Source organism: Halichoeres trimaculatus, unplaced genomic scaffold, assembly GCF_033239565.1.
Source record: "Halichoeres trimaculatus isolate MK-OKI-2021-1 unplaced genomic scaffold, fHalTri1.1 fHalTri1_scaffold_8, whole genome shotgun sequence".
Taxonomy (NCBI): Eukaryota; Metazoa; Chordata; class Actinopteri; order Labriformes; family Labridae; genus Halichoeres; species Halichoeres trimaculatus.
Genome location: NW_027437186.1, coordinates 32,568,288 through 32,587,715, shown reverse-complemented (window position 1 = coordinate 32,587,715; position 19,428 = coordinate 32,568,288). Strand labels below are relative to the sequence as shown.

Sequence of the window (19,428 nt, the reverse complement as noted above, 5' to 3'; positions counted from 1 at the left end):
CTGGGACATAATTGGTTGGATGAGAAAGATTGTCCAAGAGGCACTCCAGTGGTGCTTCTATATATAGCAGGCTGCCTGGGGAAAATTAGTGTGACCCTTTTAGAGAGCGGTTACACATAAACGCTGCAAAACGGTCTGTGTGCATGTACCTAATGTAAAAGCCGTCTCCTGGGACATCTCTGATGACGCTGAAGTCATCCGGCCGATGCTGCACCCTGATTGTGACCGACTCTGCAGGCTTCAGCATCTCCACGTACACCTCCTCTGCCGTCTTATTCTTCATATTCACCGAGTTGTACTGGAGAAAAAAAGGAAAAAGAAAAGGTTTGAAGATGAGAGAAAAAATAAATGAGAGTGAACTTAAAGAATCCGTGGAAAAGACGACAAACTCAGGGTGAAATCTGGTCAGTGTTTACTCTCATCTGTGAAATCATCTGCCGTGCCTGTGAATCTTCCACTAGTAAACAGCCACATTTCCTCCAAGCTTTCAGCTGTATTAAAGTGTCGCAGTATTGATTTGTGCCATGTACGGGGGAAGAAAAACAAACAAGATGGGAGATTGAAGGACACACTGATGCTGTGCAGCCCGATGACAAAGCTGCACAGCGATTCAGAGAGCACAGCCTCCGTGGCGGAGAGCTAAGTGGGAGCATGCCAGGAATTGTCTATTATGAGTTTGCGGTGCTCTGGATGGATCGCCAGCGCGGAGTGAAAGAGAACGCAGACAAGGAGGAGATCAATGGAGAATAATGACAGGCAGGAGAGAAGTGCCAGCTCCTCCTGGCAGTGCTGGAGTGTAAAGTAACAACAGCGCACAAAGCTTTGCAACTGCTTATACAGTAAGAGTTCAGCTTTGAGATGAGTCCAAACCTGATATTACGCCTACGAGTCTTTACTGTCTTACAGCAAGTCCATTTGTGAAGCTGAAAACGCCTACTTCACAAAATCTTTCTCCTTTTACGACTAAATAAAAGGATCCAAACATTTTAACAGGACAAAGTAAAACAACTTGATCAACAAACAGGAGGAGCACAAAAAGAGAAATCTGTTGGATGCATGACTACAAGTTTAAATGCATAGAGAATCACATCAGCAACAGGCTGTGTGTGTGTGTGTGTGTGTGTGTGTGTGTGTTGTATCACACCTCCAGAATTAGGTCTCCAGGCAGCAGCCCATCAGGCCCTCTGGCAGGACTGTCCTCATCCAGACTCTCTATGTAGACGCCTCGCAGGTTCCCTCCACAGAGCATGACTCCCACCTCCACTCCGGGCCTGCGCACCGTCACAAGCCGAGGCTCACCCACCTTCCTGCTGCCCTCAGACGGCATCCTACAGAGCAAGTTTCATGGAGGAAGTGTTTCAGCCACACTTGACAAATGACCAGAGCTGAGCTGTTGTGTTTTCCTGTAAAAGTTTGGTGTTACCTGATGAAATTGTGTGGGCTGGTGGTGGGTGTGGTCTGCTTGGAGGAGGGGGTGAGCGTGCCCTCGTCTTGTTCGCTGAGTGTATCGATGTTGGAGTGATTGTCAGGCGTGGCGGCTCCGCTCCCCTGGGGAGTCGACTGAGTGCTGACCGGCTCCAGACGAGAGCTGCATGAAACATGACATGTCAGTGACGGTAACGTTACCGTTCCATTAGTGAAGTGACATCAAATGAGGTTTAAGTTAAAGCACAATGTGGAAAGGAGCTGTTCAGTATGAATACAAAAAAAGATCTCCAAGAAATGCAAAAGACTTGTTAAGTTTGATTAAGGCTGAATTGGTTGATAAAGATTTTTTTTCATTTTAAAGTTTGGTGTCTTATGCCAGCTTGCCACTGTCGTAAAGATGTGAATTTTAACAAGGCGTGTGTTTCTTTTTTCAAGACAACTTTTACCGGATATCAGTACAATTACGTAGCTCTGTTGTTTGAAACATAACAACAAGCAAACATCTGTAGCCATATGTAGCGCTACAAGCAGCCTGGTGCTACTACGTATCTGTAGGCTAACATGACAACAAGCTAACTGTTAGTTTGTGCAGTAGTTTAGTTGCCGTCCATATATAGTGCTACTGACAGCCCGGTGCTGTAAGACATGCCTGTAATGTGTACTTTTAGTGAATCCTGGTTAGCCATGTCCTGCATCTACCAACCAGAGCGAATGTAACCTCACTCTTCATTTTATTGATAGACTCTCAAGTTTGAGCAGACAGCTGCAGAATAACTGCTGACTGTGGGTTGGAATGAACATTAGCACAAACAGTTTAGCCCCTGTGTTAGCCTTTAGGTCATACTCTATCACTCTTCTGTTTAGCTCAAGCGGCAACCTCTGGTCTAAGAATATGAGACAATGTGGAAGTGCTAAAATTTGCTGTTTCTCAAGTGTCCACTTGAGGCTGGCTCTGAAGTACTGGACGTCACATACACACCAAGCCGAAAAAAAAGCAGTTTTCAAAGCAGAAATTAACCTATTAACAGCCTGGTTCAAAAAATGTCTCTTATCTGAATCACAAATTTTACCATCGACACACACTGTACGGGGGGTGAATTTTTTTCTAACTTGGCCGTTCAGAGGATAGTAAGATTGTGAGCTCGCCCAATTAGAGGCACAACTCAGGGTCATGTGACCTATAGGCGCCCTATAGCTGCACGCCCTTGCCAGTACTAATTTGACCGAGATAGCCCATGTGCTTCATTTTCTGTTTCAAAAACAGACGGGTGACGTCGGGGAGACTACGTCTATGTTTTGTACAGTCTATGGTTTGTACAGTCTATGGTTTAGTTTTCTTCTGCTCCTCTATCCTTTTTCTGTTTGACAATTTGGCTCAAGTGTCCACCATCACTACAAAATTAATCACAGAAATCAATTTGAAGCAGAGAAAAATGCTCATCTCTCTTCTCACTTCTAAACTTTGTCAGCTGGTATGGTGTTGTCATAAATTCTTAGACATGTAGTAAATCAATCGAGTCCTGCTTGACTCGATGAAGAAGCTACAAAGTAATATTTCAAAATAGCCTATATCGGTGATTTTAATCTCATTTTAAAGTGTGGATTATAATCAGGCATGTAAGGAGGTGGTCTGATAAGTTTATAGCTTGACTAGGAAGGAGTTACCCCATAGCGATGAAACTTGGCATGCATTAAATTAAACATTTCTGACACTTATTGCATGGTTTACTTTTCAACACAGTCAATGTTTTCAGGGTTGTTGCCATGGCAGGGTGCCTGGACTTTGGGTCACCTTAATATTCTCCCTACCCCTCTTGAATTCAGCTGCCCACTTTTCTACAGTTGATAAAGCTGGAGCATCATTCCTCTTATGTATCAACCATGTCGGCGTAAATGCCCTTGGGGGTTAACCCTTTTTTTCTGAAGATATTTGATAACAACACAAAATGTCTCTGGCTATACTTTTCAAAGTCCTTATACACTATATCAGTGTCAGTTAATCTGAAAATAAACTACGCTGTGTCAGAAAGTGTTGAATTTATGCCTCGTTTCAACACTATGGCATAACTCCTTCCTAGTCAGGCTACAAACTTTTCAGCCCACCCTCATATCTAGAAGTGAGACTTTTTCAAGATCACTTTCAAACTGCTCACAGCCCCTTTAATAACATGTACAAGACACATTATTTTTTTGACTCTGTACACTTTCTGGCTCTTCCAGTAACACCTGGCCTTAAACAGCAGTATAAATCTCCATGTCAGAGTTAAACCCTAACATTTAGTGGAGCTGATTCAGGAGTCTTCCGTGCTGCACACCTGGGAAACTCACCCCTCCAAACACCCAAACCTGATCCTTAAAGAAACAGCATGTTACCTGGAGCGTGAGTGGTTGCCGAGCTGGTACATGTGTGGGTTGTACTGGGCCATGATGGTGATGGTGTCACACTGCTGGCCGATGATGAGACGAGCTTGCTGCTCCGTGGCGTTTCGCAGGTTGATGCCGTTAAACTAGAAGAGACAGTAGGATTAGTGAGAGGGTTTTTAGTAGAAAGCAGGTTACCTAAGACTTCTGATAAACAAACACGTGAAATTTACAATGAGTGCAAGCTGCAGCAGTTTGCAAATAGCTTCATTTCGACAGGATGATTTCATTCACATGAAAATATCTGAAATCCAAAACATCTACTCAGAGAATACGTGCCATCTAGTTGTACGATTGCAATTCAATTTAGTTTGCTCAGCCATTTTAGTTGCAGTGAACACATTCAGCAAGAATTAAAATCCTGGGAACTGTGACAACACTAATGAATGCAGTCTTCAAGGAAGCAGAGCCACACAGATAAATGTATGGCAGGCAGCAGCCTTTGAAGCTGAAATATAAAAGCAGTTTTGGTGTTACACTCCTCCAGCGCTCCTCTACTCCCTGACACACATCTCCACTGCACTCTTTTTTATTCAGTTTGAAGCTCTAACCTTTTCGACATACAGTAGGTGGCTCATACCTCCAGTAATTGGTCTCCATACTCCAAACCCGCCTGGTGGGCGATGCTACCTCCTGTAACTTTAGACACAAAGATCCCTCCGTTCTCTCCGCCGACGATGGAGATGCCCAGCGGCTCTGCACCTTTGTGCACAATGACATTGCGGGGTTCCTCCAAATATGGCCTGTTGAGGAAGATGGATGTACATGAATGAGTGGCTTGATGGAAAAGAAGATAGAGGATACCACACAGGAGGAGGTTGATGTATTATTTACAGCTCTGGAGAGTTGCTTCTACCCAAGACTTTTCTCTTGTCAAACAAAGATCAGATCCAGCCCAAATTTAACACTAAGATTTCTTTCAGGAAGATTTAATCCTGATCTTACATTTCCTTCCAGGCCTGTAAACTGATCATCTCACCAGAACAACTTTTTATGCCTGGCTAAGAGAATAGGAAGAAGAAGAAAAGGAAGAAGAAGAAGAAGGAGGAAGAGGAGGAAGAGGAGGTGGAGCAGGAGGAGAACAAAAACAACTAGAAGAAGAAGACAAAGAAAAAGAAGAAGGTGAATGAGCAGAAGGAGGAGTAGTAGAAAAAGAAGAAGAAAAAAGAAGAAGAAGAAGAAGGAGTTAAAGAAAAAGGAGTAGAAGAAGAAGAAGATAAAGGAGAAGAAAAAGGAGAAATAATGGAGTAGAAGCAGTAGAAGTAGAAGAAGAAAACGAAAGGGGAGAAGTAGTAGAAGAAAAAGAAGAATAAGGAGTTGAAGAAAAAGGAGGAGTTGAAGAAGAACAAGAAGATGTAGAAGAAGAAGGAGGAGTTAAAGAAGGACGAGAAGAAGAAGAAGTAGGAGTAGAAGAAAAAGGAGGAGTTGAAGAAAAGGAAAGAGGAGTTAAAGGAGAAGAAGAAGAAGAAGTAGGAGTAGAAGAAAAGGGAGGAGTTGAAGAAGAAGGAGGAAGGAATATAATAATAATAATAATAATAATAATAATAATAATAATAAGAAGAAGAAGAAGAAGAAGAAGAAGAAGAAGAAGAAGAAGAAGAAGAAGAAGAAGAAGAAGAAGAAGAAGAAGAAGAAGAAGAAGAAGAAGAAGAAGAAGAAGAAGAAGAAGAAGAAGAAAAAGGAGAAATTGAGGAGAAGGAGTAGAAGTAGAAGAAAAAGAAGAAGGAGCTGAAGAAAAAGGAGGAGTTGAAGAAGGAGGAGTAGATGAATAATAATAATGATTATAAGAAGAAGAAGAAGAAGAAGAAGAAGAAGAAAAAGAAGGAGGAGGACTAGAGGAAGGAGGAGTTGAAGAAGAAGTCAAAGAAGGAGAAGCAGAAGAAGAGGAAGAAGAAGAAGAAGAAGAAGAAGAAGAAGAAGAAGAAGAAGAAGAAGAAGAAGAAAAAGGAGTAGAAGAAGGAGGAGGAGAGGAAGGAGGAGTCGAGGAAGGAGAAGAAGAGGAAGAAGAAGAAGAAGAAGAAGATGAAGAAGATGATGAAGGAGGAGGAGTAGAAGAAGAGGCAGAAGAAGGAGAAGAAGAAGATGAAGAAGAAGGAGGAGGAGGAGGGGTAGAAGAGAAGAAAAAGAAGAAGAAGAAGGAGGAGATGTAGAAGAAGATGATGAAAAAGGAGGAGAAGTAGAAGTAGAAAAACAAGGAGGAGGAGGAGGAGGAGAAGAAGATGAAGAAGAAGGAATAAAAGAAGAAGAAGGAGTAAAAGAAGAAGAAGAAAAAAAAAGAGGAAGAAGAAGAAGAACAAGCAGGAGGAAGAGGAGGAGGAGGAGGAGGATGGGTGCAGAGAGCGGAGAACCATGTGCAAAAACCCAAAATGCACAAGCAAGTCAGAATCCCTACCCATGAAGGAGATTTGTACGGGACTTTGTACGTCTTCATAACAACTTTGCATCGGACATGGAATAGAAATCCATGATGGCAGATCAGAGGGATGGATTAGCAGCCAGTGACGGGGGTAAACAGAGTGGTGGTGTACAAACAAGAGCATGACCCTGAAGCTCAGGGCTGAATTATAATCATAGCATTGCATAACATCCATACTGCAGACTAAAGGGTGACGCGGCTCGGGGCCAAAACAAATGCATGCATATTGTCCATGTCATGTAAGAGCATGGACGCTGCATGCAATAGCTGAGATCCAGGAGGGTTTCTGGCATGAAGGAAGACCGATGGGATGTCAACATAACACTGAACCTTTGAGTTTCAGCGAGAGGAGCTAATCTTAACTTGATCTGGAGGCGCTGCTACAGTAGCATGCAAAGAAGTCGCCATAGGGATAGGAAATACACTTCAGAGGAAGAAACACCACAACTTGAATATATTTAACTGAACAGGACCATTCTGCTCCTAATCTAACCACCTTCACTGAAGCATGGGAACGACGTGAACTTGGAGGAAAGGTGGGGGGCATTCCCTTGATTTTAGCACTTTGATAAATAACGAACCTGAGGCTCCTGAGAGAGGAGAACCTCGGCCTTGCAGCCAGAGGAATCCTTAGAAAAGATCTGTTACGGTAAAGAGATCTGAGGGTTGAAGAGAGGAAAGCGGGAGGAAGATAAAAAGGAGAACGGGGGACAGATATCATACAGAGACAGTAACAGCGTCAAAGACAGAGAGGTGTCGGCGGTACAAAATGAGACAGAAATGTCGGAGGGAAGAACAAATCAAATTCCAACACTCTGACACATCACTGCTTCTCTTTTTTTCAAAACAGCAAGAGACTTGTGCGACTTTTTTCAAGAGTTTTAATAGGATTTCAGTCTGAATTTCAATGAGGGATTGCACAGCTCTGGTCATGATAGACCTGTTGCCTGGCAACGCCTTTTGAAATAGCCTCGGAAGATCCCTGAGGGCAGATGTCGGCCATATTGTATCCGCTTTGAAGGGATTCTTATCATCGTACTCTCCATCAGCATCTGTAAAGCAGCTGTTTGATTTTTATTCTGAGGTTCATGTGTTACAGGTATTAACGATCCTGCCAGAAAACATATGAAACAGTCAGAGTTTCATCTGATGCCTTGAACAATATCACATCAGCGCAGGCGTGTCACCCAGCTGGGATATTTGTCAGTTAGTAATCTGCCTTATTGCTTTTTGAAATTTCAATCTCCTAGAGTTTGCTGCAGTCGTACCTGTCTTTCCTGCGCTCCCCTATCGGCACGGGGCTGACAGAGATCCGAGGTAAAGTGGAAATGGAGCCTTGTGATTGGCTGCTGGCGAACGAGGAGGTCTCCAGATTGAGTGGTGATTGTGGCGGCGTGATGAGACTGGGGCTGCTACACTCCGAGTGCGAGAGGGAGCCTGAAGAGGAGCAGGAGGGAGAGATGAAGTGTGTGCTGTGTAAGATTAAATTTACAACTCGCAGGGAGATACACGACAAGGACAGATGTTTAAAACTCAACTGCAGGTGTAGCTCAGTTACCGGCATATCTGGAGGTTTTTGTAAAGGGAAAGTAAACACTGAAGTTTTTAAGAGGAAATCACTACCTGAGCTTTCTGATGGGAGATTTGATGCTTTAAGTTTCTAAACATGCATGGAGAATTTTTTTCTTAACTTAAGATAACTGAAAATCAGCTTTTCATGAGGAGGTAAATCTGGGGATCACTTTCAGCTGAACACACAAAGAATCAGGCAGATGATTTAAGCTGCACTGATTTCCTTTTAGCCCTGAGTCATTTCCCGATCACTTAACCAACATTTTTTTTTAATTTTGGTGGCCCTGTTTTCAAATAAAAGCTCACACTCTGGGTGTGAGGTATAACCTCATCATTCCTCAGATTCAATCAAATAAACTAAGTGAGCGAGGACTGATGCTGTGGCACTGAAAACCAAAAACACACAATGAGTTGCTGCTTCAATGGAAGTTTCAAACACTGCAACTTTGACTGAAAGAAGACCTTTTCGTGAACTTGATCTTTTAATTTAATCTAATTCTTAAATTAGGGATGCGCAATATTATCTACATGTTATTGGTATCGGTGAATATTGGCTGAAAAATAAAGTATCACACTGCAAAAAAACTGAAATCTTATCCAATGTTTTTCTCTTGTTTTTAGTAAAAATGTTTTTTTGGCCTTGATATGAGCCCCTCTCATTTGAAGTTATTTAAAGACAAAAACAAGGTCTAAATTGCCTGAAACAAGTAAAAAAATCTGCCAATGGGATGAGAGAAATGTGCTTGTCAAGATTACAGAAATGTCTTAATACAAGCATATTTAAAGACCCCAGTCTTTAAATAGCTTAAACCTGAAAATAAGACTAAAAAACTTGATAAGATTTCATTTTTTTGCAGTGCAGATGTTGGCCAACACACCAAATTCTGCTGATATAATAAACCAAAATAATAATGAGCTAAAGCTGCAGATATTTTTTGAACTTGCACAGTTCAGATAGAGCAGTCCCACATTTGGCTCCTGTTTAAAGTTAAACTTGAATTTAAGCAGCAGCCTGTAAGGAACATGTATCTGACTACTTTAGACACATTTACCATTTACAAAAGTAAACCATTTCATTCAGTTTGGGTTTAATTGCTGTACAGTTGTACTTCTCATATGTTTGCTGTGAACAGAGCTTATGTTTACTGACTGTAAATTATGAAATTGGCCAAATTTCCCCTGGTTGTGGGTATTGTTTTGGTTTTCTCAGGAAGAGCATCATCCAGTTTTCAAGTAGGAGTTTTCTCTTCAAGTATCTAGTTTTCCTATTTTGCACTTGAAATAAATGCTACATAACAAATGTGATAACAGAATGCACCATAATACAATATGTAACTTCCAATACAGAAGAGGGTTAATAATCTCTGCAATTACGTGCACAGAAAAAAATATCGGTATCAGTATCGGCTAAATGAGTTAAATATCAGCATATCAGTAAAAAAAAAACAATATTGTGCATCCCTATCTTAAACAAAATTTTAGATCTCATTCCATATTTTAGCTGTGTGCACAGTTGCTGCTGTTTTTATCTGCTGGCTGCAACAAAACTACTGCTTTAATCTAAGACTTTACAGATACATAGCTGTTATTACTCAGGGTCCCAGACAAAGGTGCCCTCAGACATGAAAACACGATTGATCTGCAAAGAGCTGCTACAGATGTAACAGTTGTAAACCAGCACAGTACCTCTGTCTGACCCGAGCATGGAGCGGGGGTAGCGGGGAGTGGAGGGGATTTTGATCCTCTCTGTGCGGTACTGGACATTATTGGAAGAACCTGGCAGATGGACGAGAAGAGAAAGAAATGAACGCTGTGACGTAACATCAGAAAAGTAAAAAAAGAGACATGGACATCCAGTCTGCGACCTTTAAATGTGTGCGTGTGTGCGTGCGTGTAGGACTGACCGAGTCGTGCGCTGGAGGGCAATGAGTTTGTACCGTGTGAAGCTCTGCTGCTGCGTGACGATGAGGATTCGGAGAAGTCGCCCGCGCGCTTCTGCTGGCTCAGGTCCAGGCTCAGGCGACCCTGGTGCTGTGGGCTACAGAAGAAAAAGAGAGCTTCAGGAAATGTTGATATAATTATGTGAGTAGAGTTATTTGAGCATGTAGGATATTTCAGAGGGCAGCGTTAATTGAATTGTTTGGCTGAGCTAAAACACGACAAGACTGTATTTGAGAAATGCAGCAGAAGTACAAAATTTAATTAGGTGATTTAGCCTTTGGGAAAAAGACCAGTTATTTGGATATTCGCTTTAATTACAGGCTAATAAAGGTGTTAAAGGAGGTAACCTGGTGTGGGAGTGCTGGTGACAGATCTGGGAGGCGACAGATGGACAGTTGCTGGTGTGAACGCGGTGACTGCGTACGGTGTACACTGGATTCCTCATCACGGCCGTCACAGCGGGGCAGGGCGCCAGACCCCGGTGGGCTGAATCTGGTGAAGCAGACACACCGCCATGAGAGAGGGTTTGGAGCCTATGATTACTGTGGGCGTGTTTAAGAGCGTCTTCATGCAAACAGTTGACAAACTCACTGGGAGGTAGGGAGCCGTTGTAAACGGTGGGGACGAAGCCGACGCTGTGCCTGTGGGAGCGGCTGGGGGAGGAACGCAGCATGTCTCGGGGCTCGGGCGAATGCTCATCGTTAGAGTAGCTCTGTGATGAACGACAGAAACAGTTACCGTCTCCCCTGCAGGGTAACAAAACACCACTGTGTCTGGGGAGAAACCCTCTACCCTTTTGCTGGAGACAAGTACCGTATGAGAAAAATGACAGCATGAACATCTCACTACGCCAAAATGAACATTTATCCCCCACTGCGTCTCCTCTCTACTTGGAGAGGTAGCCAGGCATAGATGTGAGAGCCCCAGGCTCTGACTCAGCTCCTGGGCTGGGTGGCTGTACCAGAGCAAGCATCAATCACTCCGACACGCTGGCTAAGAGGCAAGTCCCGGAGGCATAACTCTGACCAGGCTGTAAATTCTATTACAAAATGGATTCTCTGGCCCGCTGGGAAGATTTGAAATGTTGGTGCCATTTTAAATTCAAACACTTTAAAAATGGATCATGTCGTCTTTAGGAAAGATTCTAATAAAGCTGCTTGAATTAGTGCAGGATTAAGCAAAGTTAGATTTTTACAAGAGGAAATTAAACACATTAAGTCTGAAGATCTATGTTTTAAAGCTCTATAGAGCAACAGTTTCTTCTTGAGTTACTCTACGTTCATTTGTGAACTACAGTTTTCACTCTTTCTTACTTGGAAGGAAGGTAGAGTGATAGTCTGAGGGGTCATCCTGCGACGAAGAGCAGGGGCAGATTTAGGGCGGGGCCTCTTCACCTCAGGCTCCTCCCCTCGGGTTCGCCCAATGTCCTCGTCACATGACTTCCTCGAGGTCAGAACCTTCCCGTCCAGGAAATAGTGGTTTCCGTTCCTGTCTCTTTCCCTCTCGTTCCTCTCCCTGCTTTCTCCCGCTGCCATGGAGATAGCGGCCTCTCCTTTTCCGTCGGAGGTGATGGTGCAGTCGGAGGCGGAGCTGCTCTGATGCTTGTGTTTGAACTTAAAGGAGTCACTGCGAGTGGGTGGGGTGGGAGGAGTTGGAGTAGGGGTGGATGAGGAGGAGAGGGACTCTGTTTTCGAAGGCTGAGGGGAGTGTGAAGCTGCAGCAGCCGCGGCTACCACGGCAATCTGATTGGCCGCCATGTACTCCATCTTAGAGGAAGGTGTTTCAGGGCGTTTGAAAGTGTCCGGGTCGAAGATGGACTTCCTCTGTTTTGGCGATTTGTAGATGGAGAGCTGAGCTGCTGCTGTGATGGGGCTGGTGTTATCCGGTGCCACCGACATACCCCCAACTATCATTTTTGGCCACGTGCCCCCACTGTGCTTCTTCTCCAGGGTTGTCTCCATGGTGATGCAGTCTGAGGCAGACACAGGGTCAAAGGGCAGGGAGGAGGGCGCCTTTGTGTAGGGACAGCACTCTTGGAAAGCACTGTAGCGTCCTGTGCCCAAGTCAGAGGCCGGTCGGAGGCTGGTGGCGTGGAGGGACCCCGTGGAGAACGGCTTGCTGATGTCGCTGTACGCCTCGTCGGATTCTCCCCTGACCTTCCGCCTCTCCCCAGAGATGCTACTTGTGCTGGTGCTCCCAACATCCGGGCAGAAGATGTCAGTCTGCGTCGAGCTGTTGTGTTTGAGGTTGCGACTGTTCCGGGAGTGGATCTCTGAGGGGTGAAGGCGGCCGTTGGACTTCTCTGATGAATCACGCAGACTCTCGAAGATGTTCTGGCCTGATGTGCTGTGAGGAAAGAACTGAGGGGACGGGTGAAGGAATTAGTAACACTTAATGAACATCATTTTAAATGATACCCTGGAAAATGAGTTGGTAATGACTCGGATAATTAAGTTCTCCAAAACCACAACGCTGAAGTTATAACACTGCGATGTAGGACACGCTAAAGTAGGAGAGAGCTTTTGAAGATTTTAAGTATAGATGAAGCAGAAAAGGAGAGAAGAGCGTGGCCCACCTTCATGAGAGAAAGGCTGAGAGAGTCCCTGCAGCTCCTCAGCAGAGCCTCGCACTCTGTCACAGATTTGTTATCCAGAGCGATGCCATTTATCTGGGGAGGGAGACGTTAAAAAATAAGGACAGGCCCTTCCACACTAAAACAAAGCAAGTTCAACTTTTTGATTCCTCTCTGAGGCTCGGGGCTCTCGTACTTGTCACCTCTGTGTGTTTGTAGAAGTGTCAGATGCACATCTACAAACACATACAGGTGACATATCTCCTGATCGGGAGTGCGCCTGGGGCCTGAGCTGTGCCGCGCTCTGCTGTCGCGTGGAAACCGCAAGAAATCTAGGCCAGCACATTTTAGTCTGGAGAACACTGCAATCCACTCATTTCCATCACAATGGGCTCCACTTGAGAGACTTTCTTTTATAAATGGTCCCAGATATGAAGGTGCAGAGTGAGTAATACATTATGGCTGAGAGTTATCTCCGAATAGGTTCAGGAAAAAACTTTCTACTCTTGCCTCAAACAAGTCTGAAACATTTTACAGAGCGTCTCTAAACCGTGTAATACCAGAATCCAGCTGCATCCCATGCATATTTAAAAGCAGGTTCAGCACTCTGGACTTTCTTCTTTTAAGGCATATCAGCATTTAACTACTGATTCTGTAATGTGATTAACAACCACAGGAGCATGATAAAACATAACACTCCTCCATGATTAAGATCTCTTCACATCATCTGTACTTACCATTGCTAATTGTGGTAACAGCTGAGCTATCATCTTAAATATATCAGGGTGCACTAATTGGAGAGCAGAGATATTGAAGTTCTTTGGGATTTAAAGGTTACGCACAGGTTTCATGTTTAATTCAAACGAACAGGAGTTAAGATCCTGCAGCTAATGGCAGATTAGGTTTAAAATGTGACCTCATCTCTCCTGCTAAAGTCAGAGCTGCACAGTTCCATTTCTGACACTTTCCCTCCACTTCCCCCTGTGTGTGTGTGTCTGAAGCAGCAGCTCCACCTAGCCCCTCACAGCGGCAAGCTTTTTTTTCTTCTTTTGAGGATTTATTCAAAGCAGGAGACTTTACTCCTCGACTTCACACACTCAACCAAATCCCACCTTATCTTAGCGGGGTTTGGAGTGTGGATACTTGAAAGGAGCAAGGCCTGGATTAGAAAGCCAAAGGAGGCTGTGTGAACCAGAGAGAGTTGGATGTGGAGGGAAAGGAGAATCAAAAAATATAATAATTAAAGAGGATTTTCATAAAAGGCAAAACTTAAGACTCACTGCGATCAGGCGGTCTCCAACTGTGAGGGAGCCTTCTCGGGCTGCTGGGCTGCCCTGGACGAGGGCAGTGACAAACACGCCGCCCTCCAGACTGATGCCGCTGTCTGAGAGGCAGAGGATACGGTAAGTTTGGGCAACAACATGAAGTATTAAGACATATTATATGATATATTTACCAATTTTACTAAGTATTAATTTCAAGCAATGACCAATTTTACAATAGGTTCCATCATTTATTTAGCTAAAAATGCTAATCATGTGTTGGAATTTACAGTTTTTGTGCTGTCCGATTTCTCAAATAAGATAAGATAAGATAAGATAAGATATACTTTATTAAGTATATTACAAAGTATATATATATATATATATATATATATATATATATATATATATATATATATATATATATATATATATATATATAATATTATAATAATAATATTATAATAATAATAATAAATAATATTATATAATATTATAATAATAATAATAAATAATATTATATATATAATATAATATACAAAGTATATTACTTTATTACAAATGTCAAGTTTGCTCTTCAAAATTAACACTAGAGCACGTTTGTGAATATTATTTTCAGTATAACTTAGTTGAAATATTCATTTAAATATGACAAAGGTGTTTTAAAACTAAATGAATAATTTAGATGCATAAAATTCATTTTTTTCTGTCTGAAAAATCAGTGACAACCGTGTTGCCCTTTGAAAAAAGCCCTATAAATCAGCAATGGTTTGCTCCAAAGTCACATGACTTAAATCAACTGAAGTCACATCCTTTTTGGTGGGAACCATGAAGAAAGTGTTACATATTTTAACTCCTCATCATCAATATTTCAGCAAAATGATTCTCTGTACATGGGGCGCATTAATTGAGCGTCAACTGTGTTTTTCTGGTGTTCTTACTATAAATGTCAAAAAAGCAAACTGTGAAGAAAACGCACAGAAATATGAGGTGATTGAAGTCAAGTGGTGCCATGTTCGAGGTCTGTAGTGAGCACAAGGGCCAAAAAATTGAGAAAATGTCAACTGAGTTACCATGTGATTTTTGAGTCATAACTATTTCAAACTTTGGCTAATCTGTGATATAAATGATGAGGGACATTTCTGGGGAGCGTAGTCTTGCATAGAAATAGTGAATACCTCTAAATTCAGTATAATATGGATATTTTTTGAAAACATAGTCACAACTTGACAAAATCATGCTCCAAAATCTTTTTTGTAACTTAAATATTTAAGAATTTATTAGAGCTTAAGCTTGCCTAATGAATTAATTCTTTACATTCCAGGTGTATCATTTGCAATCAAATAGAAAAGGAAACAAAAAAGCACATCATTTTGTCCCTTTTTTGTATCCCTGAAATGTTCCCACAACAGAACGTACCTTTGTGCCCCATCAGGTTGATATGAACCGGAGTGACCAGCCTTCCTCCCAGAGACTTCCTCCTTCGTACCACCATGTTGATCAAACCCCCGCCATTGAGGACCACCTTGACCACCTGCTTCCTGTCCTTATTGGCCAGGTCGATGTCATTAATCTTCAATAACCAATCATTAACTCTGGAGACAAAAAAAGACACACAATGAAGCTTTTTCTAACCTACTCTAAAGACAGAAAAAAGCTTCTTGAAGCGGCTCATACCTCAACCTTCCATCTGCGATACTTCCTTTGTCCACCCTTGTAACGAATATTCCACAATCTCCTGGTAAATATGGATCATTTACCCCCTCAGCAATATCAAACCCAAGTGCCTTCAAATCCATGTCCTCCTGCACAGGGTGATAATATGAACGTCAGCATAAATCTGTCCATTTTGACAACCTCACTTCAATATCATCAAGTTTTGGCAGCCTTAGCAGCTCTGCTCGCTTTGGGGAGACTGGCGTGTCACCAAATCGCTCTCAGTAATGAGAGCTGAGCACTGCTCTTACCCTGTCTTTCTCAAACTCCACCACCTCTGTCTCCCACTCCAGGGAGTCTGTGTCAATGGCGGAGTCGTGCGAGCTGTGGGCCATTAGCTGACAGAACCGGGCCTCCTTTTCCAGCTGGCTCTCCATCTTCTCTCTAAACAAAGACAGACATGGCACAAGGGGGGGCAAAGGTTAGTTTGTTGGGGATGGATAGGCAGAGACAACAGAGGGAAACAGTCACACACAACCAGTGTGAGAACTGGAAACTTTATATTTCTTAACCAGGAGGGAGAGAAAACTTCATCAAAGGGAAAGACTGAATCATCTTGATTCTGATTGGTTGAAACTTGGGATGCACAATTTTATTGGCATGTTATCAGTATCGGCTGATATTGGCTTAAAAAGAAGAACACTCCAAGGTCCACTGATATCATAAAATGATATAATAATGAGCTGAAGCTGCAGATATTTTTTGAACTTTTTGTGATTTTGTTTGCACAGTTCAGATTGAGTAGTCCCATATTTGGCTCCTGTTTTAAGTTAAACTTGAATTTAAGCAGCAGTCTGTAAGGTATGTGTATCTGACAACTTTAGGGAACATTTACCATTAATCAAAGTAAACCATATTATTCAGTTGGGTTTTAATTGCTGTACAGTTGCACTTCTTATAAGTTTCCTGTGAACAGGGCTTATGTTAACAGACTGTTAATTATTAAATTGGCCAAATTTGCCCTGGTTGAGGCTAATGTTGTGATTTCTCATTTGGATTTTTTTTGTTTCAAAAGAAGCAATTGTCATAAATGAATATAAACAGTTTCAAGTATTATTTTTTTCTTATTTCGCACAAAAACTATGTATTACATAGCAAATGTGATAAGAGTATTAGGGATGGGTACCTTTCACATTTGAAATGATACAGTACCGATGCCCGATACCTGGCAATCGATATTGGTACTCAACGGTACCAATTTTCGGTACTTTTGTGTGTGTTTATGTGGTAATAAAAATTAATTTTTACAATAATAAAATTTCAAATTTCTTCAATTTAACATATTTATTCTTTAATATATAACCTTGAAATGCTGTGTTCATGTCCAGCATGGAAAATTGCCTGCTCTTCCACTTCTTCAAAGTCAAAAGGTACCAAAACATGGTACCTTTTGACTTTACGTGATTGGTACTTGATACTACAGGCGAAATTTGGTCGGTACCTATAAAGAGTATGCACTGTAATACAATATACTACTTCCAATAAAGAAGAGAGATGATGATCTCTGCGACTAAGTGCGCAGAAAAAATATGGTCGGCTAAATGAGCGTTAAATATCAGGATATCTTGGATATCTCCAAAAGTCCAATATCGCAAATCCCTAATAAAAACCTACCATAACGGTTATTAACTCCCACAATATGGTGTGCTAGGGATAACTTGATCATACACATGAAACATTGAATCAATCCATATTAATTCTTCCTATTGCCGGTCGCAAATGGCCTTGCAGTGTAGGTTGCGCCTCATGAGGTTCGCCCTCAAGCAGGTGGCCCAGACTTGAGTCCAGCTCTTGGCCTGTTTTGTGCATGTCAGTCCCCAGCCTCGCCCCCTTTCCTACTCTATCCACTGTCTTCTTCTCATCATTAAAGGCATAAAAAGCCCCAAAAAATAACTTAAATTTTTTTTTCCTGTTGACACTGTGACAAAAACACTGGATGTCACCAGCTCCTGCTCAACCTGTCAGTACTCTAATTTACATAACTACCTGTTTACCATCCCTTATTACAATATAACTTCTTTTATCGCCTGATAACGTGTTTGTTATTGTATCCCTTCAGTATCTAACTATGGTTTTATTGTTTTTTGAATGCAATCAGATGCAGATGTAAAAAAAATATGATTTTCTGATGATAATCTGAGATAATCTGGTATTCTGACTGGGATGACCATGTATTTTAATGTGTACTGTGATTTGATTAAAAATATCTTGGATACAATTCCCAATAAAATTACTTGCCTAAGTTTTGTTTTATATTTATCACAAATTCTTTAACTGGTTCAAACTATCTCTTACAGCCTTCCTCAGATACACAAAGAACTCACTTCTTGTGCTTCCATGGTTATATTTATGCACGTGAAAACTTAAAGTGGAACACAAACAATGCCCTGCTGTCAGTTAGATATATGGTGTCCCACTGAGGCAAGCCTTGAGGGTGGGGCTGTGACATTAAAACCTCAATCCCACATTGTTCTCTACAGACCAGACTCTCAAAGTCACAGCGTACTTAAACCTTCATTCAGAGCTGAGAGTCAGAAATGTTTGTAGTATACACTTTATCCAGCAGGGGGAGCTTTTACACACAACATGAAGACGTTAAAAGGCAGATGGAGGTAAAGAGGGTGAGAGACTGAGTATGTGTGCCCAAAACACTGCTGCTTCTCCGGATTACACTTTTAATCCGGACGTGCAGAAATGGTGCCAGGCAAACAACTGTGAAGTCTCCGAAGGCAAAATATCACAGCTTACGCACTGCCACACACTGAGCACAATGGCTCGAATGGACAAAGACAGTGCAGCACAAGATGTTGGCTTTGGAGTGTAAGGCAGAGGGAGTGTGTTTGTGCTTGTTCAAATACATAAGAATCGTCCTCGGATTGTAAATAAACGTTTCCTGTTAGACTCACTTCAGCTCTTTGAGCTCCCGCACCCCATCGTTCTTCTGCTTCCTCATATCATCCAGATTACGCAAGGCATCAGCAAGATCGCTGACCGCCCGGTCCCTCTCGCGCCGCAGATTATCACAAAGCGTCCTGGAGAGGGAGAGGAGAGGAGACCAGAAATCAGCATCCAGTGTTTGTATTCTACAAGATCAAAAGATTTAAAAGTCTTCACACACTGACCTTATACTCTCCCTCTCTGCCACAATCTTGTCCCTCTCTTGGAAGGCCCAGTCCCGCCGACACTTGGCTACCTCAGCTTCCTGTGTGGCCTCCTTCAGCTCCTGGGACATGGCCTCGTACTGTTTCCTCAGCACCTCAATCTCCTTATTGGCTCGTTCCATGTCTAGGGTGGCTGAATCTTGTTTCTGAAAAAAAAAAGCACACATGGATGAGACTAAATAATTCACTGTGTTTCTATACATTGCACTATACAAGAATACACAATGTGTTCAGGTTGACAAAGTGTATGAAATATCAAAAACAGACCTTGTGTTCAAACCTCTGGACGATGGTAGGATTTTTTAATGTTCCTGAAGCAGCTGAAAAGGAACTAGACATTCAAGCGGTCTCTAAAAAGCTGTTGCATTTTTTGAAAGCAGGATTTTATCTTTAATATGATACTAAAAATGTTGAATTTGGGGCTTTTGCCGAAACAGCTTTTTTTAAAATATCATAACTACGGATGCACCAATATGAAATTTTTGGCCAATTACCAATATTTACCGATATCAGTACTGGGAAAAAATATCAAAAAAGTCTGAGATGATGTGTCAAGGTAGTTCAGAGAGAGAAAGTGGCGCAATTGTGAGAGAAGACGACCATGGAGAGGATCAATGGATGGAGTGCCCGGGATAAAGAAGAGGGTACACTCTTCTTAGGTAGTTTTGGTGTTTACATAGTCTTGGAAAACAATATTATTTGGGTCTTGAAAGATCGTTCAAGATGCTCTGAAAATGCTGGAAGTTAATGAGTAAATATTGACCGATACAGATAATATATTGGCCGATACCCATGTGTTAAAAAATGACCAACATCGGTCGATACTGATATATCTTGCATGCCTAATCATAACAGATATGTGAAAATACAACTTTGAAAAAAGGGGTTGGTTTTCCTGAGCATCACATTAAAAGAAGAAATGCTCACTGTGAGATCCAG

The 19,428-nt window shown here is 42.1% G+C and overlaps 1 protein-coding gene across 3 annotated transcripts in view; it reads right to left on the bottom strand.

Annotated features, from left to right (window-relative positions):
- dlg5a (discs, large homolog 5a (Drosophila)) overlaps positions 1-19,428 on the bottom strand; it is a 56,826-nt gene that overhangs the window by 8,655 nt on the left and 28,743 nt on the right. The window contains exons 9-27 of one of the 3 annotated variants that reach the window (XM_074675434.1): positions 18,451-18,635; positions 18,235-18,360; positions 15,580-15,712; positions 15,290-15,417; positions 15,032-15,207; positions 13,631-13,734; positions 12,354-12,446; positions 11,092-12,138; positions 10,370-10,490; positions 10,126-10,270; positions 9,742-9,875; positions 9,524-9,613; positions 7,534-7,702; positions 6,847-6,924; positions 4,430-4,592; positions 3,802-3,935; positions 1,424-1,588; positions 1,145-1,328; positions 150-298 (exon numbers count right to left, since the gene is read on the bottom strand). In XM_074675434.1, the coding sequence (XP_074531535.1) occupies positions 150-298; positions 1,145-1,328; positions 1,424-1,588; positions 3,802-3,935; positions 4,430-4,592; positions 6,847-6,924; positions 7,534-7,702; positions 9,524-9,613; positions 9,742-9,875; positions 10,126-10,270; positions 10,370-10,490; positions 11,092-12,138; positions 12,354-12,446; positions 13,631-13,734; positions 15,032-15,207; positions 15,290-15,417; positions 15,580-15,712; positions 18,235-18,360; positions 18,451-18,635 (3,524 nt within the window). The remainder of the gene's footprint in view (positions 1-149; positions 299-1,144; positions 1,329-1,423; positions 1,589-3,801; positions 3,936-4,429; positions 4,593-6,846; positions 6,925-7,533; positions 7,703-9,523; positions 9,614-9,741; positions 9,876-10,125; positions 10,271-10,369; positions 10,491-11,091; positions 12,139-12,353; positions 12,447-13,630; positions 13,735-15,031; positions 15,208-15,289; positions 15,418-15,579; positions 15,713-18,234; positions 18,361-18,450; positions 18,636-19,428) is intronic. The other 2 variants (XM_074675435.1, XM_074675436.1) reach the window with 2 other exon arrangements.